At 43.0% G+C, this 14165-nt stretch overlaps 1 protein-coding gene across 1 annotated transcript in view; it reads right to left on the reverse strand.

The window, feature by feature from the left end:
* La (La autoantigen-like) overlaps positions 1-14165 on the reverse strand; it is a 52128-nt gene that overhangs the window by 7996 nt on the left and 29967 nt on the right. Inside the window, exon 5 of the mRNA XM_068356281.1 lies at positions 8456-8695. Coding sequence (XP_068212382.1) covers positions 8456-8695 — 240 coding nt within the window. The remainder of the gene's footprint in view (positions 1-8455; positions 8696-14165) is intronic.

The following is a 14165-nucleotide window of genomic DNA, read 5'->3' on the forward strand; positions in this document are numbered from 1 at the left end:
CCTAGATAGCTTGCTCAGAACCGTATCCCTTCTCCTTGGCCGATAAAGCAAGAGACTGGAACGTCAAGAACTTCAGTGTCCTACCTCCGGAGATTAGTTCCTTCAGGAGAGCTTGGTTCAATGGATCTGACAAGTGGTAGGTGGCCTGGATACCCACTAGAGTTGAGGCCCACCAGTCCAACCAGGAGGCGACGTTGACCAGGTCTTTAGACATCTCCTCCATCATCGTCGCCTCTGACTGGGAGAAACAAATCGGGGCTGAAGAGGCTCTGTCCTCTGGGGCACCCTGTCCTAACACTTCAAGGGAGGCCTCCATCATGCAGGCTCCCGGTCGCTGCCCTTCCGGCACATAATATTTACTCGGGGACCTTAGACCCTGGAGTAATTTGGAGGCACTCTGGGATTTGGGGGCTTCAGCATTGCCCGCCACAACCTTGTCTACATGAGCACGTCCCAGAACCACGTCCCTGGCCACAGGTAGCGCTAAGGAGGGTTTCTGCTGTACGGGGGCCTCCATTAGACGATTGAGGCTGGATCGCCAGGCATCCTTGTCGGTGGGAACAGCCTCCTCGATCCTGTGATGCCTCCGTATGAGGCCTATAACTCTTCTATAAGCCGAATCCTCGGTTGGAGAACCCTACGAGCCGACCGCGCCCTACGTCTGAAGCTGAGGCGTTGTCCCGACGGGCACCTCCGTCTGACGCTGAGGCGCTGTCCTGACGGGCACCTCCGCACTAGGCCGCGGTCCTGGGACAGGCACCGCCGTGTCGGCGAGAGCTTCCGTCCTTAGATTGTTCTTCGACAATGAGGGTGAGGCTTCCGTGGGCTTCCCCGACGGAGGAAGCCGTCCCTGTTTATCCAAAGGGAGAGCCAATTTAGCCGACTCGACAAGGCTGCCCGTCCGAAAAAGCGATCCCCTCTGCTGGGCGGGTTGAGTCGGCTGTTTTGCGGCCTTACGCCTGTCCGAAGAGGTCCTTGCATTCTCGTCCTTCCAAGGGTCAAACCTGTGGCTGGAAGAGGGCCTCCTTGGGGATCCGTCTCTGGTATTTCTTCCTCGGAGACCTGGAACGCCTTCTCCCATGCCTCGACCTAGAACGCGACCTCGAACGGGAACGTCTGCTCCTGGATCTATCCCTCTTCCGGCGGCGCCTCCTCTGCGCTTCTCCCTCCAAAGAGAACGATGAACATGCCGCTGAAAAGACTGACTACTCTTCATAACACGACCGAGGGGCAGGCGCATGGGGAATAGACGGCTTCGTGATTTGCTGGGTTCCGGAGGTTGAAAGTTGCAGAAACATGTCAGGAACTGCCAAAAGAGGAGCTGGAGAGAGTTCGCTCGCTCTACGTTGGGTACCCAGGAACCAAGGCCTTCTTCCATCCTCAACGGGTACCTACCAGGAGTCCTCGGGGGTCCCCATCCGAAGGGATCCGCTACCGGAGAGTCTACTTTATCTTAGGTGCCATCAGCTGCGGAGGTACCTGAAATGTAGGCCCATAATGCGGGCGAAGAAACAGGAACATTTTTACCCCACATGGGGTCATCTGACGAGACGTGCCCCCCCAGCACAAGGGCAGTCTCTCCAAGACCCCCACTAAAAACACCTTCAGGCCCCCCACTTGCCTGCAAAGAGTCAGCAACCCCAATATCTCGAAGACTAGACTCCTGGGGAAGAGCCATCAGCTTCTTCCCCGCAACGGACTTACCTCGTCCCCTACTCTGGGTAGGGGAAGATGGGAGAGAAACACCGTCAGACTTCCCTTCTGGCGACGTCAAGGGCGAAGAGGTGCTTGCCTTCCTGGGAGATCGCTTAGCGGACTTCTTCGTACTAAAACGAACCCACTGGATTTCACTCCACGACACACACTCCGGACACGTGTCCGACGGAGAGCAAACTCTACCCCTACACGAAGAGCAAAGGGAATGCGGGTCAACCTCCGGCTTGGACAAAAACGCTCCACACGACTTCCCGACTCTCAGCCCAGGACAACGGCAGGCATGCTAGATGATGCACAACACAACACCGTAAGACACAGGAACACAGGGAAAGGATAAGGAATACACTTGGGAAAGCACAAGGGAATCAAGCGAACACGCAAGAACACAAGGGAAAGTACAGGAATACCACGTGGGACACGCGAGTCGGGGACACAAAGGGTCGCACTGAGAAAGGAAAGCGTCAGGATGGTATCACGACGCGACCAGAGAACTTACTGAGGGTCGAGACCCAAGCTAACACGCGACCTGGCTCGGGACTAGCCTCAGGGCACGTATCCTTCCGCCTGAGGTGGTCCTCACAGAAAACGGAAGTAGGGTAAACTACACAAAACTCTGGTCGGTTGAGAGGAGATTCCAGGTACTCCTAAGAAAGTAGTTCTCGGTAAGTCTCCGTGTTGGAACAAACTAATATTCGCAAGAAAAACTATGCTAGACATACTTCCAACTGTGACGGTACATTCAAAATGGTTCCACAACTATTTTATCAACTATACACGATCCACGCTATTAAATATTAGTATTTATTTGCAGGTGTCTACAACTTGTTGACGAATAAAAGAAAGGAAATTTCATGAAAAGCAGTTAGTATCTTGAAACAAAAGCACCCTGACTTACAGCCAAACACAATTACCACAGATTTTGAAAAACCAGTAACGGATGCTTTCAAATGTCTTCGAAAAAGTAGAGTTGCAAGGGTGTTTCTTCTACATTTCACAGGCAATTTGGAGGAAAATTCAGAGTATTGGGTTAACAAATAGTTACATAACCAATACTAACCCTCGCCTTTATTGTAAATTGCTTGCTGCATTAGCATTCCTACCCCCAGGGGATATAACCAACGCATTTGAAGAGTTGCTTGACACACCAGAAGATCTTCAAATGGAGCAAGAAATGAAAGAACTATACCGTTATTTTGAAGATATATACATTGGAAGGCCTCACAGAACAGGAGGAAGAAGAAAGCCACCTTTATTCTCACCAATGATTTGGAGTGTTGCACAAAGGTTAACAGATGGATTTCCGAGAACCAGAAACAAGATTGAAGGATGGCACCGACTGAAATTTGTTGTGGATATAACTGTGAGATCCATTCAACATCTGAAAAAGATAATGGAGATTTTTCAGGTGAACCAAGTGATTCTTTCTGTGGAGAAAGGCGATGGTGTGGGCCCCTCAAGTGTATGAGGCAAGACAGACGAGTGATGTGTACGAACCGGGGAGTAGTAAGCACCTTATGAGGGGAGCCTCCGCACTGGGCAGATGGCACTGACAATTGGCACATCAGAATGGGGAGAAATTTTCAATACTTTTACTGAAGAATCCTCCATAAGTGAGAAACCTCCTTGGATCTGAAAATCTGAAACAAATGCATGATATTCACCACTGAGCACGATTATGGGCAGAGATGGAGATCTGTGCAGATCGGTATAATCTAGAACTATACATTTGTACAGCCTCAAGTTCAGGCTGTACTGCGGCCGAAGTCAAAGGATCAGTGTCTGGTAGCAACTCATGTCTGGTACACCCCCCATAGGCAACAAAACATTGACAAATGTTTCACTAATCTGAAAATTCTTGATATTATGACCGTGATCCTCAATTATCAGGGTCATGGGGCGCCCCAGTAAAGGAGGATCAGGATGAGAGTAATCGTGGTCGCATAGAGGCCCTTTCGTTTCTTGTTCTCAATAGAGGAAGTGGAGGAGACCTATCACTCTTAGCTCTCTTCTTCCAACGAGCATAATGCTTCTTCAACTAGGAGGGCAGCCACTCCCTTAAAAAATCACAAGGCTAGTCAAACACTGTTTACTACGGCAGTTTGGGCATAAAGGGTGCGGACCTACCTCAACCTAGCTCATTAAGGTTTCAAGGCCTTCAATGCTGGGGCAGGTCAGCATACTACCTGAAGGACCATTCATCTCACAAATCAAATTAAAAGGGGAAAAAAGGGCCACTAATAAAATCCAGCTTGGGAAGAAAAGCTGTCAATAACAGCAACCAGAAATAGAGTAGATCAGCTTCACAGAGGCAAGAGCAGTGTGGAGTTAGCTGGTAATCATACACTGTTGTTATTATTATTATTATTAATTGCTAAGCTACAACCTTAGTTGAAAAAGCAGAATGCTTTAAGCCCAGGGGCCCCAACAGGGAAAATAGCCCAGTAAGGAAATGAAAAAGGAAAAATTAAATATTTTAGGGACAGTAACATTAAAATAAATAATACCTATATAAACTATATATATTTTAACAAAACAAGCGGAAGAGAAATAAGATAGAATAGCGTGAACGAGTGTACCCTCAAGCAAGAGAACTCTGACCCAAGACAGTGGAAGACCATGGTACAGAGGCTATGGCACTACCCTAGACTAGAGAACACTGGTTTGATTTTGGAGTGTCCTTCTCCTAGAAGAGCTGCTTACCATAGCTATAGGGTCGCTTCTACCCTGACCAAGAGGATAGTGGCCACTGAACGATTACATAGCAGTAGTTAACCTCTTGGGTGAAGAAGAATTGTTTGGTAATCTCAAGTGTTGTCAGGCATATGAGGACAGAGGAGAATCTTTAAAGAATAGGCCAGACTATTCGATGTTTGTGTATAGTCCAGTAAATCTACCATTTGACCTAGGACAAATTGCCAGAAAAATGAAATTACTTGCAATGACTTAATTATCATGCTAAAAGAAATATCAAAAATGTAGAAATATATATTTGGTGGAACATGGTGAAATATGCAATTCAAGGTAGCCATTGTCGAAATATCTGTTTTTGATTATATTGCCAAAAGTAATAGAGCTAGAATTATGAAAATGGTGTCTATACCCATGTTTTCATGGTCGAAAAATCATTTGAGACTAATTTCAGGGAGCTGTCATGATTACATCATAATGAATTCAATATGGCTGCCATGGTTGGTACGCAAAAACTGAAAATCGCAATAACTTCGACAGTATCCTACCGAAGACAACAATCTTGGTGTCTATTTATAGGTTTTCATGGTAAATGAGTCTATTTATCTATAATGCAGGTGTCAGTTTGTTGAAATTGAAACCAAGGCATGCCAGTTAATTCTCCTTAAATGTAGGTTCACATGCCCAAGATATCACGATCATCATCTGAAGTCTCGTCAGTGTTCTCCAAGTTCATGTTCTCACAGATCCCCCTGCATTCACTGCAGGCTGGTGTACAGTCAAGACCCAGTCGTCTGCACCCACAACGTTTTCCGCACCCTGTCTTGCATTTGCATCTTACCACTTCCAATAGTGATTTTGGAGCAACGTCCAAATCAGTCATAAGGGGGAACATTTTTCCTTCGATGATCTTCCACCCCCAATTTTCAGCATTCAGGCTGTTACCCTTCCACGCCTGAACTTGGTGGAAAACACGGAAACTGTGGTACTTTACTGCCCCTGAAGTTGGTGGCAATGATTTGGGGTGAATAACTTTTTTGCTAGTGGCAACTAATTCTTGAAACCTGTGGTGTCTCAGTGAATCCAGATTGCCATCTGGTTTTGCCTTGTACACACAAAGCATAGCTTTCTCCCCTGCCTGAATTATTTCATCCTCGCTGGAATCATAGTTGCCAAACACCTTAGCAAGGTCACAAAAGTATTCACTGTCCTGTGCCAACTTCAGTGCCACACCCTTTCCATAACCAAAGACACGTGAAGTTGTATCACAGCCAAGGAACGCATGGACAAAAAGAATGCTATTGCAAAGATCATCTCCAAGTTTCTGACATACATGTCCAATGTTCAGAAGTTGCTCCTTTTTTCCCTTTTTAGGCTCCGGCCTCCAGAACATATTATACTTCACATTCTTAGTATGATAACATAGAAGGACAAGAAGATCTGTATCATCTCCAACGAGAATAACATTACACTGCGACACAACCTTTATTGCGGTCTGGACAATAAGTAGATCAGCATCATCTTTTGCGTGGTGAACTTCACAACCAGCAGCTTCAAGGGAATCACCAAGCAAATTAATGAAACGTTGCTTGTTTTCATCATTTGATAGGAATTCCTCTTTTTTGATCTTGAGCGACATCTGAGTTTGAAAATTGACTGCTCTTCCTTGGCGCGTTCCTAGGCGTCTTTGATGGGTACTATCTTTCGTTGATGGCCCACTGGTGTAACCATCAAAAACGATGACTGCCTTTCCATAACGTTTCTTCACATATGACGTGTACCTTTGAAGGATCGACTTATAGGTGTCTCCAATTTGCCATGGAATCCTGTGAAGTAATTGGAAGGTTTGTCCGGACGATCATCCTGTGGGATCAAATCCCAAATAGCTTTTGCAAGGGCTGGTTTGTTGGCTTTAAGCTGAACGTGCCTGGTCTCAAACAGAGCTGGTGGATAAGAGCATAGTTCATACTGAAAGGCATCCAGCAGATCTGTAGCCTGTGTTCCGGCGATCACCAGTCTCTGAAACAGTAGCTGGGGATCGATGTTCACTTTCTCCCCATCAATTTTGATAGTTGACTTTGATTCTGGTGTTATAACCTGATTTCGTTTCCGAAATACATATTGATTAACAATATTTCCTGTCATATCCTCAAGAATTTTCTGTCCAACTTCCTTGGCTAACTCTACATTAACGTCCTCTCATGTAGCTACCCCTGTCACAATATTTTGCAATGACATACTTTCTTCAAATGGATTCCTTTCTGCCAGTATTGAAACGAGTTTGTTGGTATCGGCTATGTCCTTTGCCTGACGTGCCTTTGACAGATCTTTATGCTGCTCACTTGTTGCATACTTAACTGAAGTCAGTTGCTGCATGGCATCATTGACCTCTGCGCAAATAGGTCTGGACAGACACCATACCAGTCGCTGTGTTTCTGTCATACCCCGTCCTCTCGTCAAACCACCCGTTGTTTTAAGGCTTCTCATGAGAACTTGTTCTATAACCAAATCTGGGGACAGTCCTGCCCAATAACGATCCGACCTTCGCACGACGTGCAAACCGTCCATGAAGTTGGAGTAGATATCTGGATTGGAATCCTCCAGCTTCCACATTTTCTGCAGATATAGGTACACCGACTTTGTGTACAAGTTATGTCCAGAGGCAGCAAAATAAGGCAACATATTTTGCAAGGTTGCAAGATGCAACTTCCAGTCACCTGTTCGTTCGGACCTCAGGAAGTTCCGAACAATGTCAATCAATTTCATATACATAACCCACAGTTTCCCTGTTTTATGTTCTACTGCATTTAGTGCATTCAGTAATCTTTCCTTGACAGAATGGAATGCTGGTGATGAACTTATCTCAGATGGTACCATTTGTCCTTCTAGAAGTTCATCAACTAAAATTCCAAGTTCCTGAATTTCAGTTGGGAGAGGGATTTCCGCACCATTAAGAACTGAAACCGATAAAGGATCTATATCCTCAAAGGTGTTATCATCCTGAAACTGGTTAAACAGTTTAGGCATTTCTTCTATATGACAGAGGCGGGTGTCGTGCATTAGGCAGGGTTACATTTACTCTCATCCGGAACACCTAGTACCACTCTCCAGTTTGGACTTATAACATCTGTCCTGGTTTTTAATCATCATTTTGTGGAGAGTCCTCATAACTACTACATGTGAAAGCTCAATAATCATTCACATAGACACCAAGTTTGCTGTCTTTGGTGGGATTCTGTAAAAGTTACTGCGATTTTCAGTTTTTTCGTGCTTACCACGGCAACCATATTGAATTCATTATGATGTAATCATCACAAATCCCTAAGATTGGTCTCATATGATTCCTTGACCATGAAAACATAGGTATGGATATCATTTTCATAAGTCTAGCTCTATTACTTTTGTCAGTATAGGCAAAAACAGAAATTTTAGTAATGGCTACCTTAATTTGCATATTTTACCATGTTCCACCAAATATATTTTTCTACATTTTTGATATATCATGTGGCAGGTCTAACTTAAACATATGAAAGTGGTTTCGTTTTTCTGGCAATTTGTCCTGGGTCACCCCCTATTTTGGGCTAGATTTACTGGACTAGTAGGCAAAGGGAAAGAACTGTAACCAGAAAAAAGGATCCAATGTAGTACTGTCTGGCCAGTCAAAGGAGTCCATAACTCTTTAGCGGTAGTATCTCAACGGGCGGCTGGTGCCCTGGCCAACCTTTCTGGTCATAGCAAAATAACTTAGGAGTAATCTCGAGACATATAACTAGGAAGTTTGTATCCGTATAAGAACAAATGTAACTAGAGGGGCACTCAGTAGAGCGCAGACCTCCACCACAGCAGCTTTTTTCTCATCCTTAACCTCTGACCTAGGACTTTCAAAATAGAATCACTTCTGCGTCTCAACATAATAATTAATCCTAAAATGTTTCACTACGCTGTGAGTAAAATTGTGGCCAGGAAGTTGTTTACACTCAAACACAAACAGACATAAGACAAAACTTAACCTCCCCGACTTTGTTGGCGAAGGTAAATATATTACACCAACCTCATTATTCTGATCTTGGGCCTTGTTCTTACGAGCTTCTTTCCGGGCTCTTCGTTCTTCAATTTCTTTCTTCTTTTCCTCCAAGTACTCGGACTGCCATTTGCGAATCAAGAGAATGTCTTTGTACCTGACCTCATCCTTCTCTCTGAATTCTTTTGCCGCCTCTGGAGTCGGAAATACAACATAGACGGATCCTTTAAAGCCTTGCTTTTGGGTCTCCCTGTCATTGAAGTATCTCATCTGAAATTGTGTTCAGAAATTCATTAAGTCAAAACAAAGTAAGTTGGTGAGGAATGGAATACATGAACTAAATCTAAAGAGGGGTTTATAAGACAGAAGATTACACAGAAGTCTATTCACATCAAACTCTCTATGGACAAAAGGCAACGTAAAACATTTATGATGATCAAAAACTAAGCTCATAAAAGATTAGCATATCAAGAGGAACATTTAAGCCAGACTGAACTGGAGTTTCCAGGTTGACTGATAATTACAGCTCACCATTATTTCCTCCCAGCACACTAATTTTAGTCATGCTTTTTGTCCACAGGTTGATTAACCATGAAGTCTTTTTAGTTGGAAAAAAAAAAATACTACAAACAGGTGAATTCTCAATCAAAATGTCGTTCCCCCATTTTTATGCCAATGATGAACTAATGCTTTTATTTTGTAATTTCATTATTTACAAAATTAAAATGACTTTGTAATGTTCATGAGGAATCGCTGAACAGAAAAAATCCAAATTGACAATTTATTTGTCCACGTACTTCTTATAAAGCAATGTAAAATTATGTAGACCCAGGTAAGTGTCGGTCCCCTTTACGAAAACATCTGCGGAGCAGACTTCATAAAGTTGTTACATCCATAGATATTCTTATTGCAGGCAAAATTCATATCAAGTATTACTACTCACCATGCAGATTTGAAAAGGAAAATGTTATGCATTAAAATTATCATTACCTTTTCAACACTATAATTTCCTTTTACAGGGTTAACGTGGAATTTATTTTGTCTATCTGGACTCATTCCAACCTAAATTTGCTGGGTATTCCAGCTAGACCTTGTCCTGTTGCCTCCAGAAGGAGTTTTTTTTTTTTATCGGTAGCTATTCACACAAACCTTTTCAATACAGTACTTAAGCTTTCTACTTCCTGCCCTCCAATCTATATATCAAATTCTTCATATGCTTAAAAAGTGCCAACTCCTTAAAAATTCATATTTCTTATAACATACCTTGAATATGACATGCATCTTATAATTTGGGGTTTAACAGTTGAAGATAAATTTTCAGTAGTAAATCTCCTTTCACTCAGTCAAGTTGTCGATAGTATTTTCCTTACTGAACTCGCAATTGAATTTGCAACACGGTGTGAAACCAAGATACCCAGTAATGCTTTAGCCCTTCTGACAAGACAGGTCCTAACATAATAGTGATCACTGAAGAATGGTACTAGTTTTGAATTTTGGATAAAGTTCAGGAGTTAATGATACAGTAATAAATGAAAGTTAATGACAGTTCAAAGGTATTTGAAGGTTAATGACAGTTTCCAGGTGTTTGAATGTTGATGACAGTTTCCAGGAGTTTAAAAGTTAATGAGAGTTCCTAAGGTTTGAAGGTTAATGACAGTTTGTAGGTGTTTGAAAATAGATGACAGTTTCTAGGTGTTTGAAGGATAATGACAGTTTCTTGGCGTTTGGAATGTTAATGACACTTTCTAGGTGTTATCAAAAGTTTAAACAATTTTAAAAAGAATTGACAGCATCTATATCACCTTCCTCATGTATTATACAAGATTTACCATATAAAAATATCTCGCAGTGCTTTAAATATTCTTCCGTCATTGACAAATCTAAACTATCATGCTTAGATATATTACTGTAAATCCATTTTTTTTTTTTTTTTTTTTTTGGTATTATGAGAGGATAAAACTAAATGTCAATCAAGAGAGTAGTTATTGATACCTCGTCCACAATTGTGAATGGATGGACAACCGTTCAGACTGGAGGACAATACCTCTTATACACATACATATACCAAGGCAATTCCCCCAATTTAGGGGGATAGCCCACATCAAACAAATGAAACAAAAAAGGGGACCTCTCCTCTCTACGTTGCTCCCAGCCTGACAAGGGACTCAACCAAGTTTGGCTGGCACTGCTAGGGTGCCACAGCCCACCCTCCCCTGTTATCCACCATAGATGAAGCTTCATAACGCTGAATCCCCTACTGCTGCTACCTGCGCGGTCTTCCAAGGCACCAGAGGAAGCAGCAGAGCCTACCGGAACTGCGTTACAATTGCTCACCATTCATTCCTATTTCTAGCACGCTTTCTTGCCTCTCTCACATTTATCATCCTATCACCCAGAGCTTCCTTCGCTCCATCCATCCACCCAAACCTTGGCCTTCCTATTGTACTTCTCCCATCAACTCTTGCATTCATCACCTTCTTTAGCAGACAGCCATTTTCCATTCTCTCAATATGGCCAAACCACCTCGACACATTCATATCCACTCTAGCTGCCAACTCATTTCTTACACTCGTTCTCACCCTCACTACTTCGTTCCTAACCCTAGCTACTCGAGATACACCAGCCATACTCCTTAGACACGTGATCTCAAACATTCAATTTCTGTCTCTCCGTCACTTTCATTCCCCACAACTCCGATCTATACATCACAGTTGGTACAATCACTTTCTCATACAGAACTCTCTTTACATTCATGCCTAACCCCCTTCATTCACTCTCTGACATACATCTGCTTCCACTCCACCATTTGCTGCAACAACAGACCTCAATTACTTAAAACTGATCCACCTCCTCAATTGACTCTCCATTCAACATGACATTCAACCTCGCACCACCTTCCCATCTCGTACATCTCATAACCTTACTCTTACCCACATTAACTCTCAACTTCCTTCTCTCACACACTCTTCCAAATTCTGTCACTAATCAGCCAAGCTTCTCTTCTGTGTCTGCAACCAGTACAGTATCATCTGCAAACAACAACTGATTTACATCCCATTCCTGGTCATTCTCGTCTACCAGTTTTAATCCTCGTCCAAGCACTCGAGCATTCACCTCTCTCACCATTCCATCAACATACAAGTTAAACAACCATGGCGACATCACACATCCCTGTCTCAGTCCCACTCTCACCAGAAACCAATTGCTCACTTCATTGCCTATCCTAACACATGCTACAAAGCAACTTTTCACTGCTTACAACAACCTTCCACCAACTCCATATAACCTCATCACATTCCACATTGCTTCCCTATCAACTCTATCATACGCTTTCTCCAGATCCATAAACGCAACATACACCACCTTACCTTTTGCTAAATATTTCTCGGATATCTGCCTAACTGTAAAAATCTGATTCATACAACCCCTACCTCATCTAAAACCACCCTGTACTTCTAAGATTGCATTCTCTGTTTTATCCTTAATTCTATTAATCAGTACTCTACCATACACTTCTCCAACTACACTCAACAAGTAGTACACTCAAAAAGTAACAGTTCAAATCAAAGTCTCATTTGTAAACACACTTTGGATAGTGGCGAGAAATCAACGAATTCAAGGATATTTAGTTTTGAATACCATAATGAAAACTGCACCCTCTATCACAGTTGTTTGAAGGTAACTTTTAGAGGTTAGAGTTATGGAAATATACTCAATGTTGTAATACAAAAATTAACCTCGACATTATATCTTACAAAATGATACATTTTTTCTTAAAAACTACAAAATTTTTATTACAATTTGTATTTTCCAATTTGTAATCTAAATATGGTTTACTCCCACGTCAATATATTGTAATCACAAAGAAAGAAAAGGTGCCTAACTAGTACTGTAACTGTATAACAGGTTACTAGACAACTCCACTGCCAGGCAGCATTACGAGCTACTGCGAGGCAGGTTGGATCACTATTCGAGGCTTTATGTACGAGTTAGATGCCACTTTGAAAGACGTAAGGACCTTAATCACATTCCAAGATGGGGTCTTGAGTTCCCGAGGGAGGCGCGTCTGTTTGAAGCTCCTGATTAGAGCTGAGAGTTCCCACAAGGAGAATAGGTCCACTGGGCTCAAGGCTGGGCAGTAGCCTTTCACCACAGAAACACTTCTCGCTCACTAGGAACACCCAAAACTCAGCAATCAGGGGAATACAGGCCTTGCGAGGAGCAGTATTTCCCCTACGACACCAATCACAGAAAGTTGGCCACATGGCTCAAGACCGTTAGATATCCAGTTGCTTCGCAGTCGGTCTTGGAAAGCCTCTTGTTTGGAGGAGATGCTAGATAATCTCCAGCTGTGAAGAGATAAGCAGTGCACCACCTAGGCCCTAGGGGAACTTTCGAACGTAGTTGACGAAGTCCATTTGGCCATTCTGGAAATCCTCTTGGGATTTTTGTGAGAAGATTCAGCAAATCTGGATACCACTACTTCGGGGTGACTAACGTTACTCTGACGTCTCGGGACAGGCGGAATCCGTTCAATACCTGACTAATCAGACAGAATGGGGGGAAGGCATAAAAATACAGTATATCTCAGTGGGATTGGAACCAAGGCGTTTGGCATTCAGGCGAGTGGCGAACATATCCAGAGTCGGGAAACCCCACAAGACTCTTCTGAAACAACTGCTGTCCACAGTAGGCAGATGGTCCACAATGACATTCTTCTTCCAGGGAATGAATCTCACTGATACTGCAATGACTTGCACCCAATGGTGAATTCCTACTGCCAGCAGCCATAGCAGGTGGGATAATGAGCCCCCTTTGCTAGTTGATATAAGTGACTACTTTGGAGATGCCAGCCACCAACACCAAAAAAATTACCTCCGAGGGTCTGAGAAGTGGAGTAAGAGCAAGTATGCCGCTTTTATCTCTAGGTAATTGATGTGGAATTTAGTCTTCCTGTGACCTGAGAAGAGAAGGAGCTCTTTTGCATTGGAACCTCTTGCTTGAGGGTACACTCAGGTACACTATTATATCTTATTTCTTTTCCTCTTGTTTTGTTAAAGTTTTCATAGTTTCTATAGATGTTTATTCAAATGTTACTGTTCTTAAAATATTTTACTTTTTCTTTTTTCCCTTCCTCACTGGGCTATTTTCCCTATTGGTTCCCCTGTGCTTTTCCTGCTTTTCTAACTAGAGTTGTAGCTTAGCAAGTGATAATAATAATAATAATAATAATAATAATAATAATAATAATAATAATAATAATAATAATAATAATCTATAGGGGAGTGACGCTACTAGGTTATTCTGCCCTAGCCACCACCAGAGATGAGTTACCACCTCTCAGGGCACCCACTGTAAGGCTGCAGGAGGGCCATATGTTTGTGACTACTAGCTCTTCAGAACCTACTGTGCAGAAAGAAGGTGCATCCTGCCAAAAGGGACCAGTTTCTCTAAAGTAGGCGAGATTTCCCAGAAGTTTCTACAAAGAACGTGTTGGGAAAAATTCTCTTTCAAGGAACGGCTCTACCACTTCATTGAATCTAATTATCCTGTCCCAGGATGCAAATGCTCTAGCTTGAACAGAGTTTATTTCGTGACTAGGTATCTACACTGTTGAGGGACAAGGCTAGACTTCTCTAGGTTCAGTTGATTCCCCAACTCCCTGTAGAAGTCAAAGAGGAGGACTCCGTGACGTAAGAACAGGGTTCGCAACTCTAAGAAGCCGGTCATCTAGATACCG

The sequence above is a fragment of the Palaemon carinicauda genome, chromosome 32, assembly GCF_036898095.1.
Source record: "Palaemon carinicauda isolate YSFRI2023 chromosome 32, ASM3689809v2, whole genome shotgun sequence".
NCBI classification, from domain to species: domain Eukaryota; kingdom Metazoa; phylum Arthropoda; class Malacostraca; order Decapoda; family Palaemonidae; genus Palaemon; species Palaemon carinicauda.